This window comes from Hippopotamus amphibius, chromosome 9, assembly GCF_030028045.1.
Source record: "Hippopotamus amphibius kiboko isolate mHipAmp2 chromosome 9, mHipAmp2.hap2, whole genome shotgun sequence".
NCBI classification, from domain to species: Eukaryota; Metazoa; Chordata; class Mammalia; order Artiodactyla; family Hippopotamidae; genus Hippopotamus; species Hippopotamus amphibius.
Genome location: NC_080194.1, coordinates 101,781,069 through 101,803,546, shown reverse-complemented (window position 1 = coordinate 101,803,546; position 22,478 = coordinate 101,781,069). Strand labels below are relative to the sequence as shown.

The 22,478-nt window shown below is 40.7% G+C and overlaps 1 protein-coding gene and 1 pseudogene across 3 annotated transcripts in view; one reads left to right on the top strand and one right to left on the bottom strand.

Moving 5' to 3' along the window:
• The first annotated feature begins 921 nt into the window (after nucleotides 1-921).
• Nucleotides 922-22,478, top strand: part of CUL5 (cullin 5) — a 90,967-nt gene continuing 69,410 nt past the window's right edge. Inside the window, exons 1-2 of one of the 3 annotated variants that reach the window (XM_057748173.1) lie at nucleotides 922-1,429; nucleotides 20,409-20,518. In XM_057748173.1, the coding sequence (XP_057604156.1) occupies nucleotides 1,406-1,429; nucleotides 20,409-20,518 (134 nt within the window). In that variant the 5' untranslated portion in view covers nucleotides 922-1,405. Of the gene's footprint in view, nucleotides 1,430-20,408; nucleotides 20,519-22,478 lie in introns of those variants that run through there. The other 2 variants (XM_057748174.1, XM_057748175.1) reach the window with 2 other exon arrangements.
• Nucleotides 19,039-20,215, bottom strand: LOC130860163 (pre-mRNA-splicing factor SPF27-like; annotated as a pseudogene).

Here is a 22,478-nt window from a genome sequence, read left to right as displayed (position 1 = left end):
TTAAATCAACATTAAATTACCCTTCTCCTTCTATTCACCACACAGTACTCAGAATGATCATGTTGAAATGGGAGTTTCATACCATGCCTCCATTCAAAAACCTGCTACGATTGCCCATCTCACTCAGAATAAAAGCCAGTCTTTATTTTTCCTACAAGGCCCTATAAGGCCTTATGCTCTTCTTACTCTCTCTGCTCTGAACATACCAACCTTCATACTGTTCCTCTGACATTCTGGGCAACTTGCCACCTGTGCTTTCCCCTATTTGGAATGCTCTCCTCCCACATAGGTCCTGGCCTTCTCCCTCACCTCTTTCAAGTCTTTTTCCTGCAATGCCATCTTTTCAGTGAGACCTACTTGGATCCCTCTACTTAAAACTGCAAACTTCACTCCCTTTCCCTGCTTTATTTTACTCTATAGTTCTTGTTTATTTCTAACATATTATGTCTGAATGAACACAGTTTGGAAACATGTATAATACAATACCAGGTATATTGTAGGTTCTATGTATAAATTATATTCTCTTTCTTTGGCCAGTGGTTTGAGGTCTGAAGGGATAAAGTTCAGGAGCTTATGGTTTAGGATCTTCTAGGATAATGCGCCTTCGGGTAATCCAAGATTTATGTCCATTATCTGAACAATCTCTCCTAGGTATTTCAGTGCCAGGCACTCTTGAGCAGAAATATTAATAGTTAACACTTTCATGAATGTATTCATTCATTCATGCAAACAAATACTGATTGGATGCCTTCTATGCGCCAGTTCTTCATGAAGATGCTATTACAAGCATTTCACTCGGGATAACGTACTCCACCCCCCCCCCCACCCCCCTCCGCCCCCGTCTCCGCCAGAAGCGGGGGATGGGGGGGGGGAGACGTCCACTCCCGCCAGCAGAGGGCGCGCTCTCCCCTCCTCCGCAGCCTCCCCGCCCAGGCGGCTTTCAGGCTCCCACGCTCGCTCCCGAGCGCGGCCCCGCCTGCCGCGCGCGTCACGTGACTCGGCCACCGAACCCGAGCTGCCCGGCCCAAGCCGAGCTAAATTCGTTGCCGGTGGCCTTTGCGGGGGCAACCACAAAGGCTCATCCGAAGGGGTAGGGAGGCTCGTGGAGTCGATGCTTCCTCTTCCGATTCAGGTCGGCGCCCGTTACCCTCTCAGCATTCGCCGTTGCCATCTCCCTGAGTGTTTGCAGGAGCGCTTTCGTGTGGTGAGGCTCCGGTGACCATGTAGGGGGGGACGCGTGAGGAAGCGCCAGGTGCCCGGGACGAGGTCAGAGCTGTCTGCACGCCGCCCCGGCGCCCCCCGCAGCTCTAGCGCGGGCCGGTGGGAACTCCGGCCTGCAGTCGTGGCCTGGCCGCGAGCGCCACGAAGTCTCGCGCCGCCTCGCGAGAGTCGAAGTTGAAGGAATATGGCGACGTCTAATCTGTTAAAGGTAAGCCTCTCAGTCCAGCTTGGGTTTTACTGCAGGGGCGGTGGGCTCAGCTGGCGGGTTTGGCTCTGTGCAGGTTCAGCGGCAGAATGTGGGAGTGTGCGGGGGGGGGGGGGGGTCTGTCGGAGAGGAAGCCGGGGCCGCCGCCTCCGAGGGCCGGGACGCGGGTCTCCGGCCTCGGGGTCGGCAGGCCCGGTCGTCCCTCCCGCCGGCTGCCCGGCGTGCGGAGGGCCCGGCCGGGGCGGCGGGGCGGCGGGGCAGCGCTCGCGGGGCCGGCCCGGTCTGGGCCGCGGGAGGAACGTGGTGGCGGGCCCTGAAGACTCGGGAGTTCGTGTTTTTAGGGTCTCAGTTCCTTCCGAAGCGGGCGCCTGAGACGCATGGAAGGAAAACGCAAGCAAACGTTGCCTCACCGGCTGTAACGACGGGACCCCCACCTCCTCGGTTTTCGTCCTCATTCTGTCTCACGAAATTCCGTGTCAGACAGCAGTGCCTGTCGCCGCACTCCCTCCCTCGTCTGCGTGCTGCACATTCCCCCTGGTCTCCCTTCCTTGGGTGCCGTGTTTCACCCCTTTTTCCTTAGGGAGCTGTCCCTCAAGCCCATTACATACAGCACACAGCCAAATGAGCGCGGTGGAAGCGCCGTCGTCGTCTCAGGGCATAGGGAAGTTGCCTTATCCAAGAAAGCGGTTACAGTTACTCTTATGTATGTGAAAGAGCAAGGCAGGTCTAGGCCCAGGGAGGCAGGGTCTCTACCATCAGTTAAAAAGTTGGGAGGAGGAGGAGGAAGACATGGCACTAGTTTCTTCTGTGCTGTGTTTGTAGTAGGAACCTTTTGCCTTAAAAGTGTTGACTGAAATGGGGGTAAGTGATTATCTCAGGGAACGTAAATACAGAGGATGAACTGCCTCTCCCTCAGACCCATCATTAGGCCTTCAGACTGTGGGTCGGTAATACAAAACAATAGAATAGAAAATATATTAAAGTTTACTGTAACCCTACTCATGTCTTCTATAGAAACTGATGTTAACTGTCTAATAGATGGGACTGTCATAAAATGTAGGCCTAACTTTACTAATTTAAGAGGCAATATATCCTTTTTTAAAAGGGGGAGGGACCTAGAACTAGACTGGATTTCTGCCACTTAGCTCTGTGACTTTGGGAAAGTTTCTAAATCTCTCTGTGCCTCGGCTTCCTCATCAATACAGTGGAATTATCAACAGCACCTATTTCATAGGAGCATTGTGAAGATCGAGTTAATATATGTAAGATTTTAAAACAGTGACTGGAACCTAATTAGTACACAATGCACATAAATTATTACAGTTATTACTCCTGCTGTTTTTCTAAGAAGACAAATTCATGGGAATTGAGTAACCAATTCTACTCTACTCTTATAATAGTAGAGCAGAGTTCTAATATGTTAATTCAGAAAGAAAACTTTTAGCTTGCAAAGACTCCTGTTAATGCATCTATGTATTTACATAAGCAGTAATGTATGTTATTAATTGAAATGTGTTTAAGAAGTAATTAAATTCCTCATTCTTTGTGAATTTTTGACTTGTTGATTACTTGGATATAAAGAAAGGTCTTTTTTCCTCCCAGATTTCTCTCTCAGAAAAGAGTGAGTCACTTTATTCTACTCCATACAAAGCCTTACAAAGGATTGTTTGGAGCAGATGTAAGTCTGAAGCTACTTCAGTCAGTACTAGTAAGTGGTTACCTTGTAGAGATTATGAATCTACATCTATAGCACACACCTACCTATAGAGTGAAAAAACTACCTGAATGTCTAGAAATAAGCACTTAGGACTTAGGTTAAAAAGATCATCATTCATACAGTTCTGTAACTCAAATAACTTTTATATATAAAAGAAAAGTGATAATGCTTTGACAAAACTGGTAAAGACTCAGTCTCTCTAGTGAACATGAAGAGATGCCAAAGATACACTGGAAGATTTTCAACAAAATTATTTAATGAAATGTTGAAAAGGAGGAAATGGAATTTCTAAATATTTTATATAGTATGTGATTTTAAATATGTACAGCTAACATAGTAAAATGGATATTATAAGTAGGCATTTGATTCTTTTATCTATATCACCAAAAGTTTGCATATTCAAGTTGGCCAGAAAATCTTTTTTCTTATTTTTTCTCTCACTGGGGCATTGGGAAGGGGGAGGGGGTGGGTAGGGAGTTGCCCTGTATTTATACATTTAGAAGTAGTTAATTAAAAAAATGGGAAGTTTGTCTTCTTGGAGAAATGGAGTGAGACCCTAACAGAATTCATAGGATCATTTAAATTGAAGTCTGGAGGGAGTATGTAGGGGAGGGATGGAATGGAAATTTGGGGTTAGCAGATGCAAACTAGTATATATAGAATGGATAAACAACAAGGTACTACTATGTAGCACAGGGATATTCAATATCCTGTGATAAACCATAATGGGAAAGAATGTATATATATGTATAACTGAATCACTTTGCTGTACTGCAGAAGTTAACACAACATTGTAAATCAACTATACTTCAAGTAAAAAAAATAATAAATTCAAGTCTGATAGTACCTTGAATAGAAATAGAGCTGGCTGGGGAGTGGCCGAATTAGCCTCATTTCCTTTTTTGACAGGATTAATAGGCTGGTTCATTAGACAAGATGCCTTAGACATTGTGCAGTTAGATTTCATCAGAGCATATTTGACAGAATTATCGTGTCTTATGGTCAAAATGGAAAATGTGGGCTAGATGAGAATACAGTTAGAATTTGATTATCAGGTAAACAGCTGTACCTGAAGAATGGTGAGTAATAAATCATCAACCCTGAAGGGAGGCCTTTAGTGTCCTGTTGGAAAAATATGTCCTTTTCCTGTGTACCAGCACCTTGGTTGAAGTTAAGTTTATTGAGTTTGTGGATGAAGAGTTTGTGGAGGGATAGCTAATGTGTTATGAAAGATAACAAGATACAGAACTTTGCTGTGAAACTTAAAAGTCAGAACCCAATGCAATAAAAACCACTTTTTTCATATTGTAATTTGATTGCAATAATAATTCTATTCACTAAAGCAAGTGGACTATTTCTGGGTTTTGCAAATATTTTGGATATACAAAGGTTTATGTTGTACATTTTGACGTATACAATTATCAGTTGCTTGGGGGGTTTATATCTCCAAAAACCTTTCAGTATTACTACTTTGTTGTTTTAACATATAATTCTACTTGTCCCTTTACTTTTGCTGTTACCATCTAGGCCATCTGTGCTCATTTTCTTCACTTCTAAGTGATTATCCTATCCGGATAGCTGTTGTTGAAATCTTATTTTGTTAAGTCTAACCCCATTTAATTCTTTTGTTTTAAATAAACATATAAATTTATTTATTTATTTACTGGCTGTGTTGGGTCTTCATTGCTGCACATGGGTTTTCTCTAGTTGTGGCGAGTGGGGGCTACTCTTCATTGCTTCTCATTGCTGTGGCTTCTCTTGTGGAGCATGGGCTCTAGGTGTGTGGGCTTCAGTAGATGTGGCATGTAGGCTCAATAGTTGTGGCTCATGGGCTCTAAAGCACAGACTCAATAGTTGTGGCACACGGGCTTAGTTGCTCTGAGGCATGTGGGATCTTGCTGGAGCAGGGATTGAACCCGTGTCCCCTGCATTGGCAGGTGGATTCTTGACCACTGCGCCACCTAGGAAGCCCCTAACCCCATTTAATTCTTGGCACATTACTTTATCCAGCTATTTGCATTCCCTTAACTTCCTTGGTCAATAATACCACAGCTTTTTCTAGTTTCTCCTATATTCTTCCCTTTTCCAAGGCACCTGCTACATTGCCTCCTTCCACTTGTTCTTGTTCAGCCTTCATTTTCCCCCCAGGACTTAGTAGCATATCCCCTGTTATTTCGTTTCAGTCTCCTTTACTCTCACTTCTGTGAGGATAAGAAAGTTCATGTATCCCCCTCATATAAACTCTTTGTGTGTGTGTGTGGGGGGGGGGGGGGTTGACCTTTTTTATTTCAGTTTCTGATGCTCATTAGTAACAGTAATTCACAAATGGAAAGTTCTGTACTACAAAGTTAGTCAGCAATATCTTCCAGTTGTATAGTAACAGCTTTGCACATTTGAAAATACATGGGAGTTAAAAATATATGTAGATAGGGATGGAAATGGTGATCCCAAATGGCCTATCTACAATATGACTGTTCATTAATTCAGTAAATATTTAATAAACACCTACTGTGTACCAGACACTATTGTAGACACTAAATAGTAGTGAATAGAAGAGCCAGAGTCTCTGCTTACATTATAGTAGATAGGATTACAGTTAGATTATCAAGCAAGTAAAAATATGTCAGGTGGAGATACTTATAGAGTAAATAAATAAAAAGCAAAAAGAATGGGAGTTTGGAGAAGGGGCACAGAGAAGGAGTTTATTTTAAATATGGTGGTCAGGGAAGCTCTTGTTTTTCAGTTGATATTTGAGTTGTTATTTATGTTAAAAAGGTAAATAAGGGAGACTTCTGGGAGTAGAGCGTTTTAGACAGAGAAACAGCACATGCTAAGGCCCTGAGGTGAAATGTGTGTGGCATGTTCAAGGAAAAGCAAATAGATGGATGTGGCTCTAATGGAGTGAGTAAGGGGCATAGCAAGATGAGCTGAGTTTAGGCAGGTAGTAGCACTGATCATGTAAGGCCTTATAGACTATTGTAAGAATTGGGGGTTTTATTCAGGGTGAGGGGGGAAGCCATTGTGAGGGTTTTGAACAAAAGAGTGATGTGCTCAGACATGTTTCTATAGGATTACTCTGGCTGCTTTGTTTAGAATATACTCTGCCCCTCATATAAAACTTAACCTGTACTCTGCTTTGGCCTCAAACCTCTGCCCTTTCCTCTCTTTCCGTTCACATATATCTTCTGTCAGGAATGCCCCCTTCCCCAGTATTGGCCTGCTAAAATCCTCAGCCCCCGATTTGCTGCCTTTATAATTCTTCACCTTTTTCCTTACCTTTCCTTCCTATGCCTTGGCTTTCCCTGTATCCCGACCCAGTTATATTAAAATTGTCAGTCTCAGGAGCCCTAGCTCCCTCCTGATTGCCAAAGGAGACTCTGCTCTGATACACTCACCCTCTATTCTGATATTATTGCTCACGACTTCTCACCTTTTGGTTTTATGCCATTCTCTCCTTGGTCTCCTGTCTCTCAAATCTCATGTGTTTTTCACCTCTCCTCCCCAATATAATTATTTCTCAGGATTTAATCTTCATCCTTTTCTTTGTACTTTTTTTTTTTCTGGGTCAGTCTTAACTCCCATGATTTCACTTATTTTTATCTCCGATAACTCTGATCTGAGCACTAGACCAAAACACAGTGTTGACCATATTACTTTCCTGCTCATATACCTTTTTTTTTTTTATAAATTTATTTATTTATTTATTTTATTGGCTGTGTTAGGTCTTTTTTGCTGTGCGTGGGCTTTCATTTAGTTGTGGGGAGTGGGGGCCACTCTTCGCTGTGGTGCTCTGGCTCCTCATTGCCGTAGCTTCTCTTACCGCGGAGCACGGGCTCTAGGCCCATGGGCTTCAGCAGCTGCAGCACATGGGCTCAATAGTTGTGGCGCACGGGCTTAGTTGCTCCGCAGCATGTGGGATCCTCCTGGAGCAGGGATCGAACCGTGTCCCCTGCATTGGCAGGCGGATTCTTAACCACTGCGCCTCCTAGGAAGCCCTCATATACCTTTGATAGTCAGATCCTTTGAGATCTTTCTAGCTGAGCCTTCTCCCTAATATCTCTCTCCTTCTCTCTCTCCTCTGGCCCCCACCCCCCCACCCCTCCCTTTATGTGGCTGGTTACTGCTTGGTTTACTAGTATACCAGGGTCTTTCAGACTTTTCATGTTTGCTCTTTCTTCTGTCAGGAATGCCACCCCCCCCCCCCCCATATTAGCCTGTTAAAATCCTGTTTAGTCATCAAGACCCAGCCTAGATACCTCCTTTCTTCTTTTTTTGAAATTAAAAAAATATATATTTATTTATTTGGCTGCACCGGCTCTTAGTTGCCACTAACGGGATCTTTAGTTGTAGCCTGTGGGATCTAGTTCCCTGACCAGGGATCGAATCCAGGCCCCCTTCATTGGGAGCGCGGAGTCTTAACCGCTGGACCACCAGGGAGGTCCCCCTCCTTTCTCCTCAGTACTCTCATTTGAAATTAATTGTTGCCTACTCTGCACAGCCGTGGCACTGCATCAATCTCTTCTAGCACTTACATTCTGCCTTCTGTCTTAGTTACAGAATCTGTTTACATATCTAACTCCCTTTCTGGGTTGTAAGCACTGTTAGTTTAGGGACTTTATCATCTGTTGATGCTTTAACCATTTAGTGTGATGATTACTCATGGTAGGTGCTCCGTCCATGAGTGATAGTTGGTTGAAAAGAACAGTCCAGTGCAGTATCCATCATTGGAGATGCTCAGTAAATGAGTGCTGATTGGTTAAAGGGAAGAATTTTCTGGCTTTTTTCCCTTCTAATTAGATCTAGAGAGAGGAAGAGAGAAGGGAGTAGAGGTGTAAAACCAACCCACAAGACAATCCAAACTTACACAACTGAAATGTGAAGCACACTACTTTTTTCAGTGGAAACTCTTTTTACCCTTTGCGAAGAAAGAAAATGGAAATAGAAAGGAATGATTCAAAGTGTGTGTAGAATTTATTTTTTATTAAAGTAATTTTATAGACACATGTGCAAGGCACTGAGGTACAAAGATAATGCAGAACAGTGTCCATGCTCTTTGGGAATTTACCAGATACTAAATTAGGAAGGAGATTAAAAAGTGCTAATATTTGTTTTAAGGCAAGAACTTTAGGAGTGATACCATGTGTTGAATTGGTCCCTCACTTCTGGTGGGAAGATCAAGGGAAAGTTTTATGGAGAAAGCATTGTAGCTGGATTTTGAAGAATGGGTAGACTCTGTAGGTGATGATTAGGGGAAAATTTGGTAGAACATGATTGGCAGAGAATATGGGTGTGATACCAAGATTTGAATAGGGTCAGTGAATGTGGGTAAGATATACAGCTGGATAATTCTTTTTAATGTCTATTTAAACATAAATGAGAGCCTTATTTAGAACCTGACGTTTAATTGGGTTGATGGAAATTGTCCTTTGGAATGGGCGTCTAAGGGGAATGTGATTCTTAGGGCCACCTTCCTTCACTTCAGTGGCCTGTCCTAGAGACCTTGTTACATTTGGCACTCATAGCTGAAGGAGAAAACCAATTCGGGAATGTGTATGTTGGCCATGGGTAGGGGTGGGAATGGGAATAGAGGACCAAATCATCACTTACTATAAAACTGTGATAAATATAAATGTGAAAATCTTTCATGTGCTGTGAAAATAAATGAGTGAGCAGTTACTATAATCTGCAGGTGATATATGTTAATTAAAGCTACCAACAGGAAGTGACAGTTTAATACAAACTTTGAGAGATCAGTCATTTATTAGTTGATTAGAAGAGAGGAATTTTAGACTGCAATAGGGTTTCAGGAGGACACTAGGCATCCATCTGGTGGACAGGGAAGAAGAGTGAGAAAGCTAGACAAAGACAGGTGTTTCTTATTAAGTATTTTGTTAGGGTTCTAGTGAACCTAAGTTGTATCACAGAAAGTCATGGTTCTTGCCTGGGTATACTAGATTAGAGTAAATCAGTGCCTGATAGGCCCTGTAAACAAGGAAACAAGGTACAGCTCAGGTTAAAACATTGGTCATTATACATGGAGTACATAGAGGTAACATCAGGCATATTTGATCTGTATAACTGGGCTTGTTCATTCCACAAATACATTAGTATCCACTCTGTGCTGGATACTATTCGAAGTGTCAGTGATACAGTAGTGAATAGGACAGACAAGGTCTCTAGTCATTTGGAGCATTTATTTATTGGCTGCGTGGGTCTTCATTGCTGTTTGAGGGCTTTCTCTAGTTGTGGTGAGCGGGGACTACTCTTCGTTGCGATGCACAGGCTTCTTGTTATGGTGGCTTGCCTTGTTGAGGTGCATGGGCTCTAGGTGCTTGGGCTTCAGTAGTTGCAGCACATGGGCTCAGTAGTTGTGGCTCATGGGCTTAGTTGCTCTGAGGCATGTGGGATCTTCCTGGACCAGAGATTGAACTTGTGTCCCCTGCATTGGCAGGCAGATTCTTAACCACTGCACCACCAAGGAGCTTATATTCTAATGTATAAATACTGACACCAAAGAAACAAGTAACACATTGGGTAGTTTTTATAGTAATGAAAAGAATATAATCAAGAGTGCTCAGAAGATGGTGCCACTATTTTACTTACTTATTTAGAACAGAAAATAATTTTTCTCCTAAGTATAGCTTTCAGTTATGTTCTGTTGAATTTTCCTTCCCTGCTACTTGATGACATTTCAGGCAGATCCCATAGCTTTCTGTTTTGTTTTGTTTTGTTTTTAAAGTACTGTTTAGGGAATTCCCTGGCAGTCCAGTGGTTAGAACTCTGTGCTTCCACTACCAGGGGCTTGGGTTCAGCCCCTGTTGGGGGAACTGAGATTCCACAAGCTGAGCAGTGCAGGCAGAAAAAAAAAGTACTGTTTAGTCTGAATTAAAATATCATTTTCTCTTTCTGACTTGCTTCACTCTGTATGACAGACTCACAAGGAGATGAGCTTGGTGCTTTGTGATGACCTTAGAGGGGTGGAAGGGAGGCTCAAGAGGGAGGGGATATGGGGATATATGTATAAAAACAGCTGATTCACTTTGTTTTAAAATAGGAAGTAACACAGCATTATAAAGCAATTATACTCAAATAAATATGTATAAAAAATTTCATTCTCGTAGCCAATGAAAATAACTGTCCTACCAGCACAAGACCTTGGCCCTGGATCTTGAGAAAGGAAAAGAAAATGGGCATTTTTCTTAGGTTGGCTTGGAAAGGCCTCTCTGAGACAACATTGACGCTGAGACCTGAATGACCTGCTTTGTTGGCAAAGGTCTGAGGTGCAGTGGTGAACTTGGCATATTTGAGAAACACCTTTAAAAGGGTGGTGTGGTTGGAACATAGTGAGAATTGCCAGTATTCAAATATACACTGTAGTTTTGTGGTTCTTTTGGTTAATGGGGATTGCAAGTGTGATTTTAAATCACATAACTGGGAGTACTGGTGGCTTATAGACATTATGGGAACCCACACATTCAAATAGCTGATCTCATAATTTACACAGAAGACCTAAAATATACAAATTGGTTTCCTTTTGAAAGTTATTAGAATGCCATCATTGGTATAAACTGGATATAATCCATAATCAGTAGACTAGAAATCCCCCCCCCCCCCCACCCCTGGCAGCATGGGGAACCTTAGTTCCCCAACCAGGGATCAAACCCGTGCCCCTTGCAGTGGAAGCTTGGAGTCCTAACCATTGCAACGCCAGGGAATTCCAGACAGGGAACTTCAAAGAGGGAACAAAGACAAATCTTAAACAATTAAACTCCTGTGTTACGCTAAAAATGTTGTGGTCATGAAAGAATACAGGTGATGAAAAATAATTGCTATCAACTGTGTGAATGTTATTATTTATCATCTTGCTTACAACTTGTCCTTTAACTTTTTTTTGTACTTTTGTCATCATGAAGAAGATGTAGCAAGACCTACAGCAATAATAACTACATTCTTTGTTTCCTTTTAAATATGCAACATTTGACATCACTATAAAATATTGAGGTAATATTGTTTCCACAATTTAATGGGGGTATATTTTGTCCTATATGTTGTATAGGGATTTCTGGACATTTTTAGGGCAAACTAATAGGTCAATACGTGTATTATTTTTTTGTGAAGTGAGTAGTTTAAAAATGACTGTTACTTTTAAAACATTTTGCAAGCCAGTGGGGTTTTCTGTTTTTCATGTTTTTATTTAAGCACTCCTGTTTTTTAACGTGGTACCATATTTTATATTTGCACATAAGCAATTATATTCTTTCTTGGGATTAAATAACATGGAATTGTTGTAGATGAACTCATTGCTTGAAAAAGCACTTTGAATTTCAATGGGAGGTGTGCAGATTTTTTAAGCTATGATGTATTCTAGAAAGATCTATATAGCATCTTTCATTACTGGTCTATAACACCTCCCCACACTCCAATACAATACAAAAAATTATTCTGTAATTTACTTTCTTCCTAATGCATGTTTGTTTTTCTTTGAAACAATCACCAGGGCTATAAATAAGAGATTGTGGGACTTTACTGTTAATGTGTTTTAGAATTGATTTTTCTACCAGGGAATATTTTTCAGGTAAAGCTGAATGTATTTTATTTGGGTCTGGGCAACCAACATGTTATAGTAAGAGATCCTGATTTCTTTGTACTGATTAGAGCAGGGAAAGAGAGCTGAACCTTTGTTCACCTATTTTTTCTTTTCATCTTTCTTTTATTGTTTTTACCTTCTCCTAATCATTTGTGAGAAACTTTACACTGATTTTTAAAATTTATTTGTTTATTTATTTACTTTTGGCTGTGCCGGGTTTTAGTTGCGCCTCGTAGGCTCTTCGTTGTGGTATGCGGGATCTTTTCAGTTATGGCATGCAGGCTCATAGTTGCAACAGGTGGACTTCTTAGTTGGGTATGCAGACTCCTTAGTTGTGGCGTGCGAACTCTTAGATGCGGCATGCATGTGGGATCTAGTTCCCCGACCAGGGATCCAATCTGGGTCCCCCTGCATTGGAAGTGTGGAGTCTTACCCACTGGACCTCCAGGGAAGTCCCTATACTGATTTTTCCCCACCTCAACCCTCCCGGGGGAGGCATTAAGTACAAAAGCAATTCAGTAGTAGATAAGCTTTTATCTTATTTAAGTTAAAGAAAGAAGAAGGGAAAATGCAGGGAAAAAGAAATGAACCCCAAGAGTTATAACTTCAGCATTTGGTTTTATTGGACAAGACTTCCAAAACACATCACCTTTTATAAACCATCCAACTCAAACACATTATTCCCCTGGCATTTCTTCTATGGTCAGTGATTCCACCAGACATTCATTCTAGTCAGAAATCTGAGAGCCAGATTGTATTATCCAGTAGGCAGAACAAAGCACATATCCATGAACCACAATTTACGAAATGCTATATTAGAAAGTGAATTACTTGAGGACCTTTCATGTATGTGTCCCAGTGACTAGGAGAATTCTTCATGTGTAGTGGGCGCTCAGATGTTTGTTAAATGTGAATAAGTATAATAATGAATGATGGAGAACCACCCCCCCCAAATAAATTCAAACTCTTTCATTAGAAGTTATTTTTTTCTCCTAGACTTAGTTGTTTGGGTTCTTAAAAATACAAGCATTGTCAGAATTTGTTTTAAAAAATTTTCTTGCCTCTATAAAATAAACCTAAAAGCTTATTATTTTTTTTTGACTCCCGATTTATGGGCCAAAAGAAACCTAAAAGTTTTAAAGGGAAGTGTAACGTAAAATTTTTCATTTCAATGGAAAAGAGTGTTTAACTTTTTGGAAAATAGTGTCCTCTTACTCCCCCACCATATTTAAAGAGAACTATGTCCTTTATGTAGTGATGCTTCCACCTTATGGCTTCTAGACTAAATTTTTATAATCATAGATTTTTTTTTCTTCAATTTATAAGCCTAATGAGATGAAGCTAAGGGGTGGATCTGGCCCATAGGTTAGAAGTCCCACATTCCTCTTCTAGGAAAGATCCAGGGAGTACTTAAGAATGTGGCTCTAACAGAACTAAACTGCCTGTAACCTTAGGGAAGTAACCTAACCTAATCCCAGGTTAGTGTACAGTTTTTTCACCTCTAAAATGATAATAATGTTACCTAACACATAGGGTAGTTGTAAAGATTAAATGAATTAATATTTGTAAGTATATATTTGGAATAGAACCTGACACATAATTGACAGTCAGATATTATAAAGTAAAATGATCAAAGTGATAGAGTGATCTATAGTGATGTTAAATAATAGTATAAATAGCTGAACTCATATTTTTTCAGAGATCTCAAATGTTTGAACTACCCTTGGAAATGTAAAGGAAACTATTGAAAAATAAAAGGAAATGCTCTTTTGTACCACATTTATCACATGTACAAAATTTATTGGCTTCTATAACCCCAGATTAGCCAGATGTATATATTTGTAATGAAAGAAATAGTAGAAAGTCTTGCAGTGGAATGATTAAACAAAAATATAATGAGAAATTTTTTTTATTCTTCCAGTTTCAAGCATCCTGCTCTGATCACCCTCTCCTGTTTTTCTAACTCACTCTCGCTGCTCTTATTCTGATAATCCAACTCCACTACGGTCTCCAACTCATTGATTCTACCTTGTCATTTAATGTCTTAAATCTGTGGGTTTATAGTTTTCACCAAATTAGGATACATTTGGTCTTTATTTCTTCAGATATTCACTGTACCCTAAGATTCTGGTTTTATGCAGATGAGGTCATTTGATGTTGTCTCACAGCTCACTGATATTCTTTTTATTATTTTTTTAATAGATTTATTTATTTTTTTATTGGCTGCATTGGGTCTTCGTTGCTGCATGGGCTTCTCTTGTTGCAGAGGACGGGCTCTAGGTGCACAGGCTTCAGTAGTTGTGGCACACGAGCTCAGTAGCTGTGGCTCACAAGCTCAATAGTTGTGGGTTATGGGCTGTAGAGCGCAGGCTAAGTAGTTGTGGCACACGGGCTTAGTTGCTCTGAAGCATGTATAATCTTCCTGGACCAAGGATTGAACCTGTGTCCCCTGAATTGGCAGGTGGATTTTTAACCACTGCATCACCAGGGAAATCCAAATCTTTTTATTTTTAATCTATTTATTTATTTATTTATTGAAGTATAATTGATTTACAGTGTTCCTTTAATTTCAGGTGTACAGCACAGTGATTCAGTTATATATATATATATATTCTTTTTCAGATTCTTTTCCCTTATAGGTTATTACAAAATGCTGAATATAGTTCCCTGTACTATAAAGTAGGTCCTTGTTGGTTATCTATTTTATTTATAGTAGTGTGTGTGTGTTGATCCCAAACTCCTGACTCATCCCTCCCTGATACTCGTTTTTAAATATCTTTTGTTTCTATAATGATTATGCTTTCCGCTCTCTTAAATGTGTGAAGTATATTTATAATAGCTGGTTTAACATCATTGTCTACTAAAACTATCACTCACGTCATTTCTGGGTCATTTTCTGTTGTTTGGTTTTTCTCTCGATGGTGAGTTTATATTTTCCTGTTTCTTTGCCTGCTCGATAATTTTTGATTGCATGCCAGACATTGTGTGTTTTCTGTTTTAGGGGCTGGATTTTTTTTAATTTCCTTTAAATATTTTAAATATTTTGGCTGTGACACAGTTGAGTTACTTGGAATCAGTTTGATCCTTCTGAAGCTTGCTTTTAAGTTTTGTTAGAGTGGGTTCAGGCAACACCGAAGGTGGGGCTACTTTGGTGTCATTACAGATGCAAAACCTTTCTGGAGATTGCCTGATGCCTAACATGGAGGAGGGATTTCACTCTGGCTGGCAGAACGTGAACTATTCCTAGCCCTGTGTGAACTCTGGTGATTGTTCTGTCTACTCCTTTAAAGCAGTTATTTCCCCATCTCTGATAGTTTTCTCACTCACACGTTTAGGTCAGTATTTAATAGTTGAAGGCTTGAGGGGACTCCTCTACATATCTCCAGAGTTCCCTGTCTTGTGCAGTTCCCTTTTCTCTGATACTCTGTGGCACGCATTTTCATCAGCTTGGCCTCTCCAAACTCTGAACTGTGTTTCCTAAACTTAGTGAAACCACCAGGCTGTTTGGGTTCCCTCTGCTTATGCTCAGTCCTGGAAACTCTAGGCAGCATGCTTGGGCATTTGTAGGGCTTGCCTCATTTGTTTACCTCCTCTCAGGAAACACTGTCCTGTACTGCCCTTTGGCTTCCCAGTTGTTTAGGCAGGAGGGGAAATCGGGCACCTGTTGCTGTTATTCCATCCTGGTTAGAAGCAGAGGTCTCTGTCTTTCATCATCCTGTTGTCCTTTCTCTTCCCCTTACCCAGCATAAATTCTCTATTCAATCATTGTAATCTCTCCCTGGAATACACTTTTGACTTCTTTGCTCCTCTCTTGTTTCACTGGGGAAAACTACAACCCTGGTTAAATCCATATCTTCACCTTTCAGTGGCAGTATCTATGCAGTTGAATGTTGCAGGAGAAAAAGATACACATATGCTATTTCACTTTAAGTTCATGACCACAAACTATAATTGAGCCCAGTCACACTACACTTCCATAGTTATTTATTCTTCCACTTTCATATATGTCTGTTTCTACTCCAGTCTGTCTTTTCTCTCAAAATTTTGACACCTCCTCCCCCATCTTCCCCGGCATTTTCCTTATTTCCACATCACTGAGAACTTGAAGCAATCAAAAAGGAACTTCTCACAGTGTTACCACCTCTGCCCTCCTGGCAGCATCTGCACATACCGCATACTTTGCCTTCTTCTCTTAGCATGTAGTCAGTTCCTCCACTGTTGCATTGAATCCATTCCCTTTTGCCTACCCAGGGCATTTTAAATTCTCCAACAATTTCCTTCTTTTCTCCTACACCATCAATGTTATATCTTGGAACATGCTTATCAGTATACAAACATACTGTATTCCATCTTAAAAGAATTTTTTTGATTCCCTTTCACCCTGTCCATTATCATGCTATTTCTGTGCTCCTTTTTACAGCAGAAATTGTCGAGAGTTGTCCGTACTTTTTCTAGTCCCCGCTTGCTGTCCCTCCCCCGCCCTTAATTCTACCCCAGTCTGGCTTTTGTCCTTACCATCCTACAAAACCTGCTGTTGACAAAATCTTGGGGACCCTCATATTGCTATTTCAGTGGTCATCTTAGATGATCTGTCAGTAATGTTTGATAAAGTTGATTACTTCTTCTTTCTTGATAAGCTTTGTTAGTTGGTTTCCAGAATACCACACTCTTGATTTTCTTGCCATCTCTCTGGTTACTTTCTCTTTCCTTTCCTAATTCTTACTCTTCTCTCTGACTCTTAATGTTAGATGCCTAAGGACTCAGGCCTGGCTCTTCTCTATTTGTATTTACTCCCTTAGTGATCTCATCCAGTAACAAGTTTTAAACCCCATCTGTACTCTGATGACTTCCAGATTTTTATTTCCTGGTCAGATCTTCCTTTTAAATTCTAGATTTGCTTATTAAACTGCCTATTCAGCATCTCCAAATGGCTGTTTGATAGCTGTGTCTAATTGTAACATCTCTGCTACTGTACTCCTGAGCCTGCTTTCTTAAGCCTGTTACATCTGCAGTCTTTCCCACTTCAGTTGATGGCAATGCCATACTTTTTGGACATGTCAAATCACCAAACTAAAACAATATAGTAATGAGCTTGATGTCCTTTATTCAAGGGAATAAAATCCATGGATTGGAATAGTACAGACTAAAACAATATAGTAATGAGCTTGATGTCCTTTATTCAAGGGAATAAAATCCATGGATTGGAATAGTACAGTGCCTAACAAGCAGTGCAGCACTATTCCTGGAGGATTTTGGGAGAAAGTGAGTTTTATAGAATGTTAGAAGAGGCAGTACAGAAACAAAGCATGATTGGCTAGGAGGTCAGGGATTTCCTTATAAGGTAAGTAGGTCCTATTTTTTTTAGGTAAGGTTAGCTAGCTAAAGCTGAGTTTTAGAGGATTGTGATTGATATGTTTCCTTGACAGGTGTTTCCCATATGTGCAGGCTGATTTAGGTTTAGATTTTTGACGTGGTTTGGGCCAATGGGGTGGCCTTCATTTTGTGGGTCCCATTATACAAATTAACTTTATCAGACAAAAACCTTAAAAGTCATGTTTTATTCCTTTCTCTCATCCCAGATGCCTACTATCAGGCAATCTTGTTAGCACTACCTTTAAAACATACAAACTCTAACTACTACTTATTACTTCCACTGCTACCACCCTGGTCCTTGTCACTGTTATCTCTAACCTTGTCTCCTACACTTAGCTTTAACATATAATGTATTCACAAATAGCAACCGGGGAGATTTAAAAATATAAGTCAGGGGACTTCCCTAATGGTCCAATGGTTAAGACTCTGAGTTTCTACTGCAGGAGGCGCCGGTTCGATCCCTGGTCAGGGAACTAAGATCCCACATGCTGCCTGGCATGGCCAAAATATATATATATATATATATATATATATATAAGTCAGATCGTGTCACTTCTTGCTCAGAATTTTTTAATGGCTCCCCATCTCACTTATAATAGAAACCAGACTTTTTACAATGGCCTGCAAGATGCAGCCGTATGTTGCTTCCCTGACCTCATCCACTCTTTCCTCTGTCCTTACTTTGCTCTGTCTTGAATACATCAGACGTGCTTCTACCGTAGGGTCTTTGCAAAGGCTGCTCCCTCTGCCTGGAATACTATTCTCCCAGTTATCCCCCATGGCCAACCTCCCATTGGCTTCCCCATGGCCCATCTGCGTGTTTGAGAAGAGTGCCTCTGAGGGAATTAGTTGTGCTGTAAGAAGCACAGGGTAGAGGGGCAGGGATATGGCAAATGTTGACATCCTATTGGTGAAAAAGAGCCAGTGGATGAGATAATCCTAGACTTACTAGCTATTCTGAGTGATAATGAAAGAATTAAAGCAGAAGAGACTTGTAGCCTTTAGTTAGCCATTGGAAACATTCATAAATCAAGGTTCATAATTTGAAGGTGTCTTCACTTATTAATATCTTTTGTAGATAGTAGGTTTGGTGTCCTGCTGCTTAATGACTTAATGCTATACTCTTCAGTTTAACAGAGAATAGGTCAAAGAACTGCTGGAACATCATTTTTGGAATCTATTATAAAAGCTTAGTAGGAAAATTCAATTATTTAATTCCTCCTTTAACTGAGTATTAGAGGAAAATGTTTCTGTAGTTAATCTTGTGTGTTTCATCAAACAGGAGACAGTATTTCCTGTTATTTTGCCATAGCTGATAGATTTCAGAGCCTAACCAGTATTTATCTCAGATATCTGTTTAGTCTTCTGTACCTTTTTGATTTTTTTTAGAACTTTTATTGAGATACAATTGACATACAATAAACTGCATATATTTAAAGTGTACAATTTGATATTTTTTTCTTATTAGTAATGTATATATGGTAATCCCAATCTCCCAATCCTATTTGATTTTTACTATGTTTAATTTTATAGGTTGCCAGAATTGCTTATGGAAATAGACCTAGTTGACATTATAAATACTCTCTTATTAAGAGGGTATTATGATTCTCCATGTCATAGTCAAGAAAAGATTTGCATGTCTTTTCTGTGGTTCTTCCATGTTTGTTTATTTGCAAACCTTCCCTCAGAGGAAAGAGTAATGAAGAAATGATGGTTATAGGAAAATAATAACAGAAAAAGTGAAGCCAGCCATAAGATTAGTACACAAAGTATATATATACCATAGGATCACAAATCTGACTGAATTTCTTATTAGCCAGCACTAAGGAAAGCAAAGTTACCTACATGATTCACTTAAATTAGTAAGGTAAAAACAAGCCAGTTGTTCAGGGGAGAAGGACAGCCAATCGCAGTACTAAATTTTGAGAGAGATACTTATTGCTTCATTTGAAAGAGTTCCTTTTCTAATTGTACAATAGTCCTTTCAATCTCATAATTCTTACTGACCAGGGTGCCCAGGTTGACTCCATTTCTCTTAATTTAGATCCATCTGTGAGCTGCATATTCTTTCACTGCCAGTTTAAGTCTTGAATATGTTTCCTTAACTTTCTGTGCATGTTCAATCATACGAACTAGATTTTCACTACACACTTTCCAGGCATTGCATCCATGCTGTGACATTAGTTCCAGATTGTCAATTCGAACCTCTTGATGCTCTAACTGGGCCGTAGAATTGCTTTACACCTTTTTGCCATGCAGTAATGTTGTTTTTCTGACCCGAGGAAGGGGCTGGAAGTTCATATCGTTTCATATTGAGCAATTCAGTTGGTTGTCAAGCAAGACAGTCTTTCAGATTCATTTCTCATTATCTCAGTTTCAAAAGCGGAATAATCTGGGGCTGTCAGGTAGCTCAGGTAGCTCTTGGTAGGTCGGTATCTGCGAGTTTCCTTCTCCACCAACACCACAGCCACTTCCTGCATACCAGGTGCTTCATAACCCTGGTCAAAATATGGCAGCACATCCACTCCAACCTCTCTGGCCACCAAACCTGTGCCTGCCAGTTTTAGGTTCGCCAGAGTTTTCTCATGGTTATGGTTTATTAAGGGAAAGGATACAGATTAAGATCAGCTAAAGGAAGAAACATAGGTCACTGTCCAGGAGGGTCAAACACAGAGCTTCCCTTGTCCTCTCTGGTGTTGTCAGGTCACACTTCTCTTCTTCCCTCATTAAATGACAGGGCATGTAAAAACTGCCAGCGAGGGAAGCTCACACAACCTTTGGTGTCCAGAATTTTTATTAAGGCTTCGTCATGCAGGCATTGCTCATGTGGTTGTTCTCAATCTCCAGGTCGATTGACCCGGGCCCCTACCCTAAGTCTCATTGTTGGTGTTTCTGGATTGGCCAGCTCCCACCCTAAGACTGTCTGGGTTTGCCAGTCCTCTCCTTAAATCACATTGTTAGGTTATCTGGTGTGACCCAAGGCCCCCAGGCTAACAAAGACTCTTTTATCAGGTAGAACATTCCCAGGGCCCAGGCACATTACCTACTAGAAACCAAGGGCAAAGGCCAGACCTACTCTTTGGACAAGGCCAAATTCTTCACTACACTCCATATAACTGGTTTTTTTCTTTTATGGTTGTCTTCCTGTGATTCCTTGATACCAGATGAAGTTATAGGGATTCCATTATGGAAAATTGATTCTTTTAAATTTCTCTAGCTGTCTCTTATGAGATAAAAATAACAGACACTTCTTATTTAACTGCACTTAAATTAAACTACTCTTTTTTCTTCTTTTTTTTTTAAAGAATAAAGGTTCTCTTCAGTTTGAAGACAAATGGGATTTCATGCGTCCAATTGTTTTGAAGCTCTTACGCCAGGAATCTGTTACAAAACAGCAGTGGTTTGATCTGTTTTCGTAAGTAATCCGTTCTTTCTAACTTTTTGCTAACATAAAGGAAATTTTGGTGGCTATATGCAAGTGGAATATCGGCTCCAGATTGGACTGTTTACCGGTTTCAAATTATGACTGGTTGTGTTGGGGGTCCTCAAGACCACTGTGATTTGCTCAGAGGACTCATAGGACTGAACATGAAGTCACGCTCACAGCTATGATTTATCACAGCTAAAGGATACAAAGCAAAATTAGCAAAGAGAAAGGCACACGGGGTCAAGTCTGGAGAAAAACGTGCACAAACTTCCAAGAGTATGCTCCCAGTAGAGTCGTACAGGACACGTTTAATTTCCCCAGCACGAGACTGACAGCATATATGATAAGTTGTCACCAAGAAGCTCTTTGGAGACTCAGTACTCAGGGCCTTTGTTGGGGGTTGCTTACATAGGCAGCCCCTGCCTGGCAAGTACCAAACTTCTAGACTCTCAGAAAGAGTAGGTGCTCAGTGTAAACCATGTTGCTTGTACAGACAGGTTGGACACAGTGAGCCATTCTCAGTATTTCAGGAAAATTTCTATCAGTGTAGGAGACTGTTCAACATTCAACTCAAATCCAGCCAGGGCCAAGCAGGCTTTTCTAAGGAATACAGTCTCAGATCTGTTATGTTAACTCTTGGCCTTGGCCAGAATGTCTTTACAGCAAAACTATTACCAGTAGGGCACCACCCCATCCCCATCCCCACCCACAGGTGCCACAAGGGAATACCAACTTGTAGTGTTGATCTCAGTTATGCCTTTTAGAGGGCCTAAATTTGGCTAAGTAAAATAAATCCCACCAACCATGAAGTTTATCTTAGAAAAGCAGGTGGCTTTCTCCAGTTTCTGTATGGACCCTTTTTACATGGCCTGAGGCACATCAGTTCACGCAAAGCACAATTATGGTATAAAGTTGAACTTAATCTGAAAATTTTCCAGGGTTAAAGCAGTGTCATGATAGGGTACATACAAAAAGAATACAGTTTCAGAGGACCCACATGGTACCCCTGGAAACAAAGAGTTCACACTTTTTAGGGTCCTCCAAGCAAGACATAAATAGGTAGTGTAGCTTAAAAGGGCCCTCAGTGTCCTCCCATGGGGCCCTTTCCTTTAGAGTTCTCATCTAGTTCAGTTAATTCCATTCAGGCCTTATTTTCACACGGACGGCCTGAAGGCAGTTAGTTCCAAACTGTTTGTGCATGACACCATTTCATTTGCTTCCTAGTGTGGATTTAGAGGTGTTCTTTGTGGAAGGTGTAGGAATGGGACTGCTCGCTGTTGTCTCAGAGCCCTGTTAGGTGTGATTGAAGCGCAGCATTTAACACTCACAACAGCATGGAAAGCCAAAACCAGGGGTTTTCCTTCAGGAAGAAGGGAAAGCGTTCAAGAATACTTATGAAAAACAAAAATCATTGATATCTTCCTCCCTGGTGCCTAACCAGGTGCTGAATTTTATTTTTCCTCCCTTACAAAATCCGTGTGCCCCATTCAGTAGTGAAAACTTTTCATTTTTTTCCCAATCACCCAGACCTGGAAGAGGAGCAAAAACATTTTTATAGAAAAACATTTTTATACAACTTAACTAGAAAGACATATCTTTAAGAATTTCTGGATAAAATCCCAAATTTTCAAAAATTTTCAAAATAAGTTTACATCACCTTCGACCCCTTTTGTCCTGATCATTTACCTAGTGAGCAGCCTGGAGAAGATCAGCTCCTTTCTGGAGATAGCTGTGTTTAATGATGAAGTTGCCTTACTAAGGTGTGTGTGCAGGGAAGGGTGAGGTGAAGGTGAGGGAAACAAATCAGGTTATTAATTCATTGCTGAGAACGGCAACTAATCCAGAAAGCTGGATGCAAGTCCATGGCAGTGAGACATCCCTGAGAGGGGATCATGAATCCAGTCTGTAAGGAGTGAGGAGAGTGCATTCTCCCAACTTGCAGCTTTTG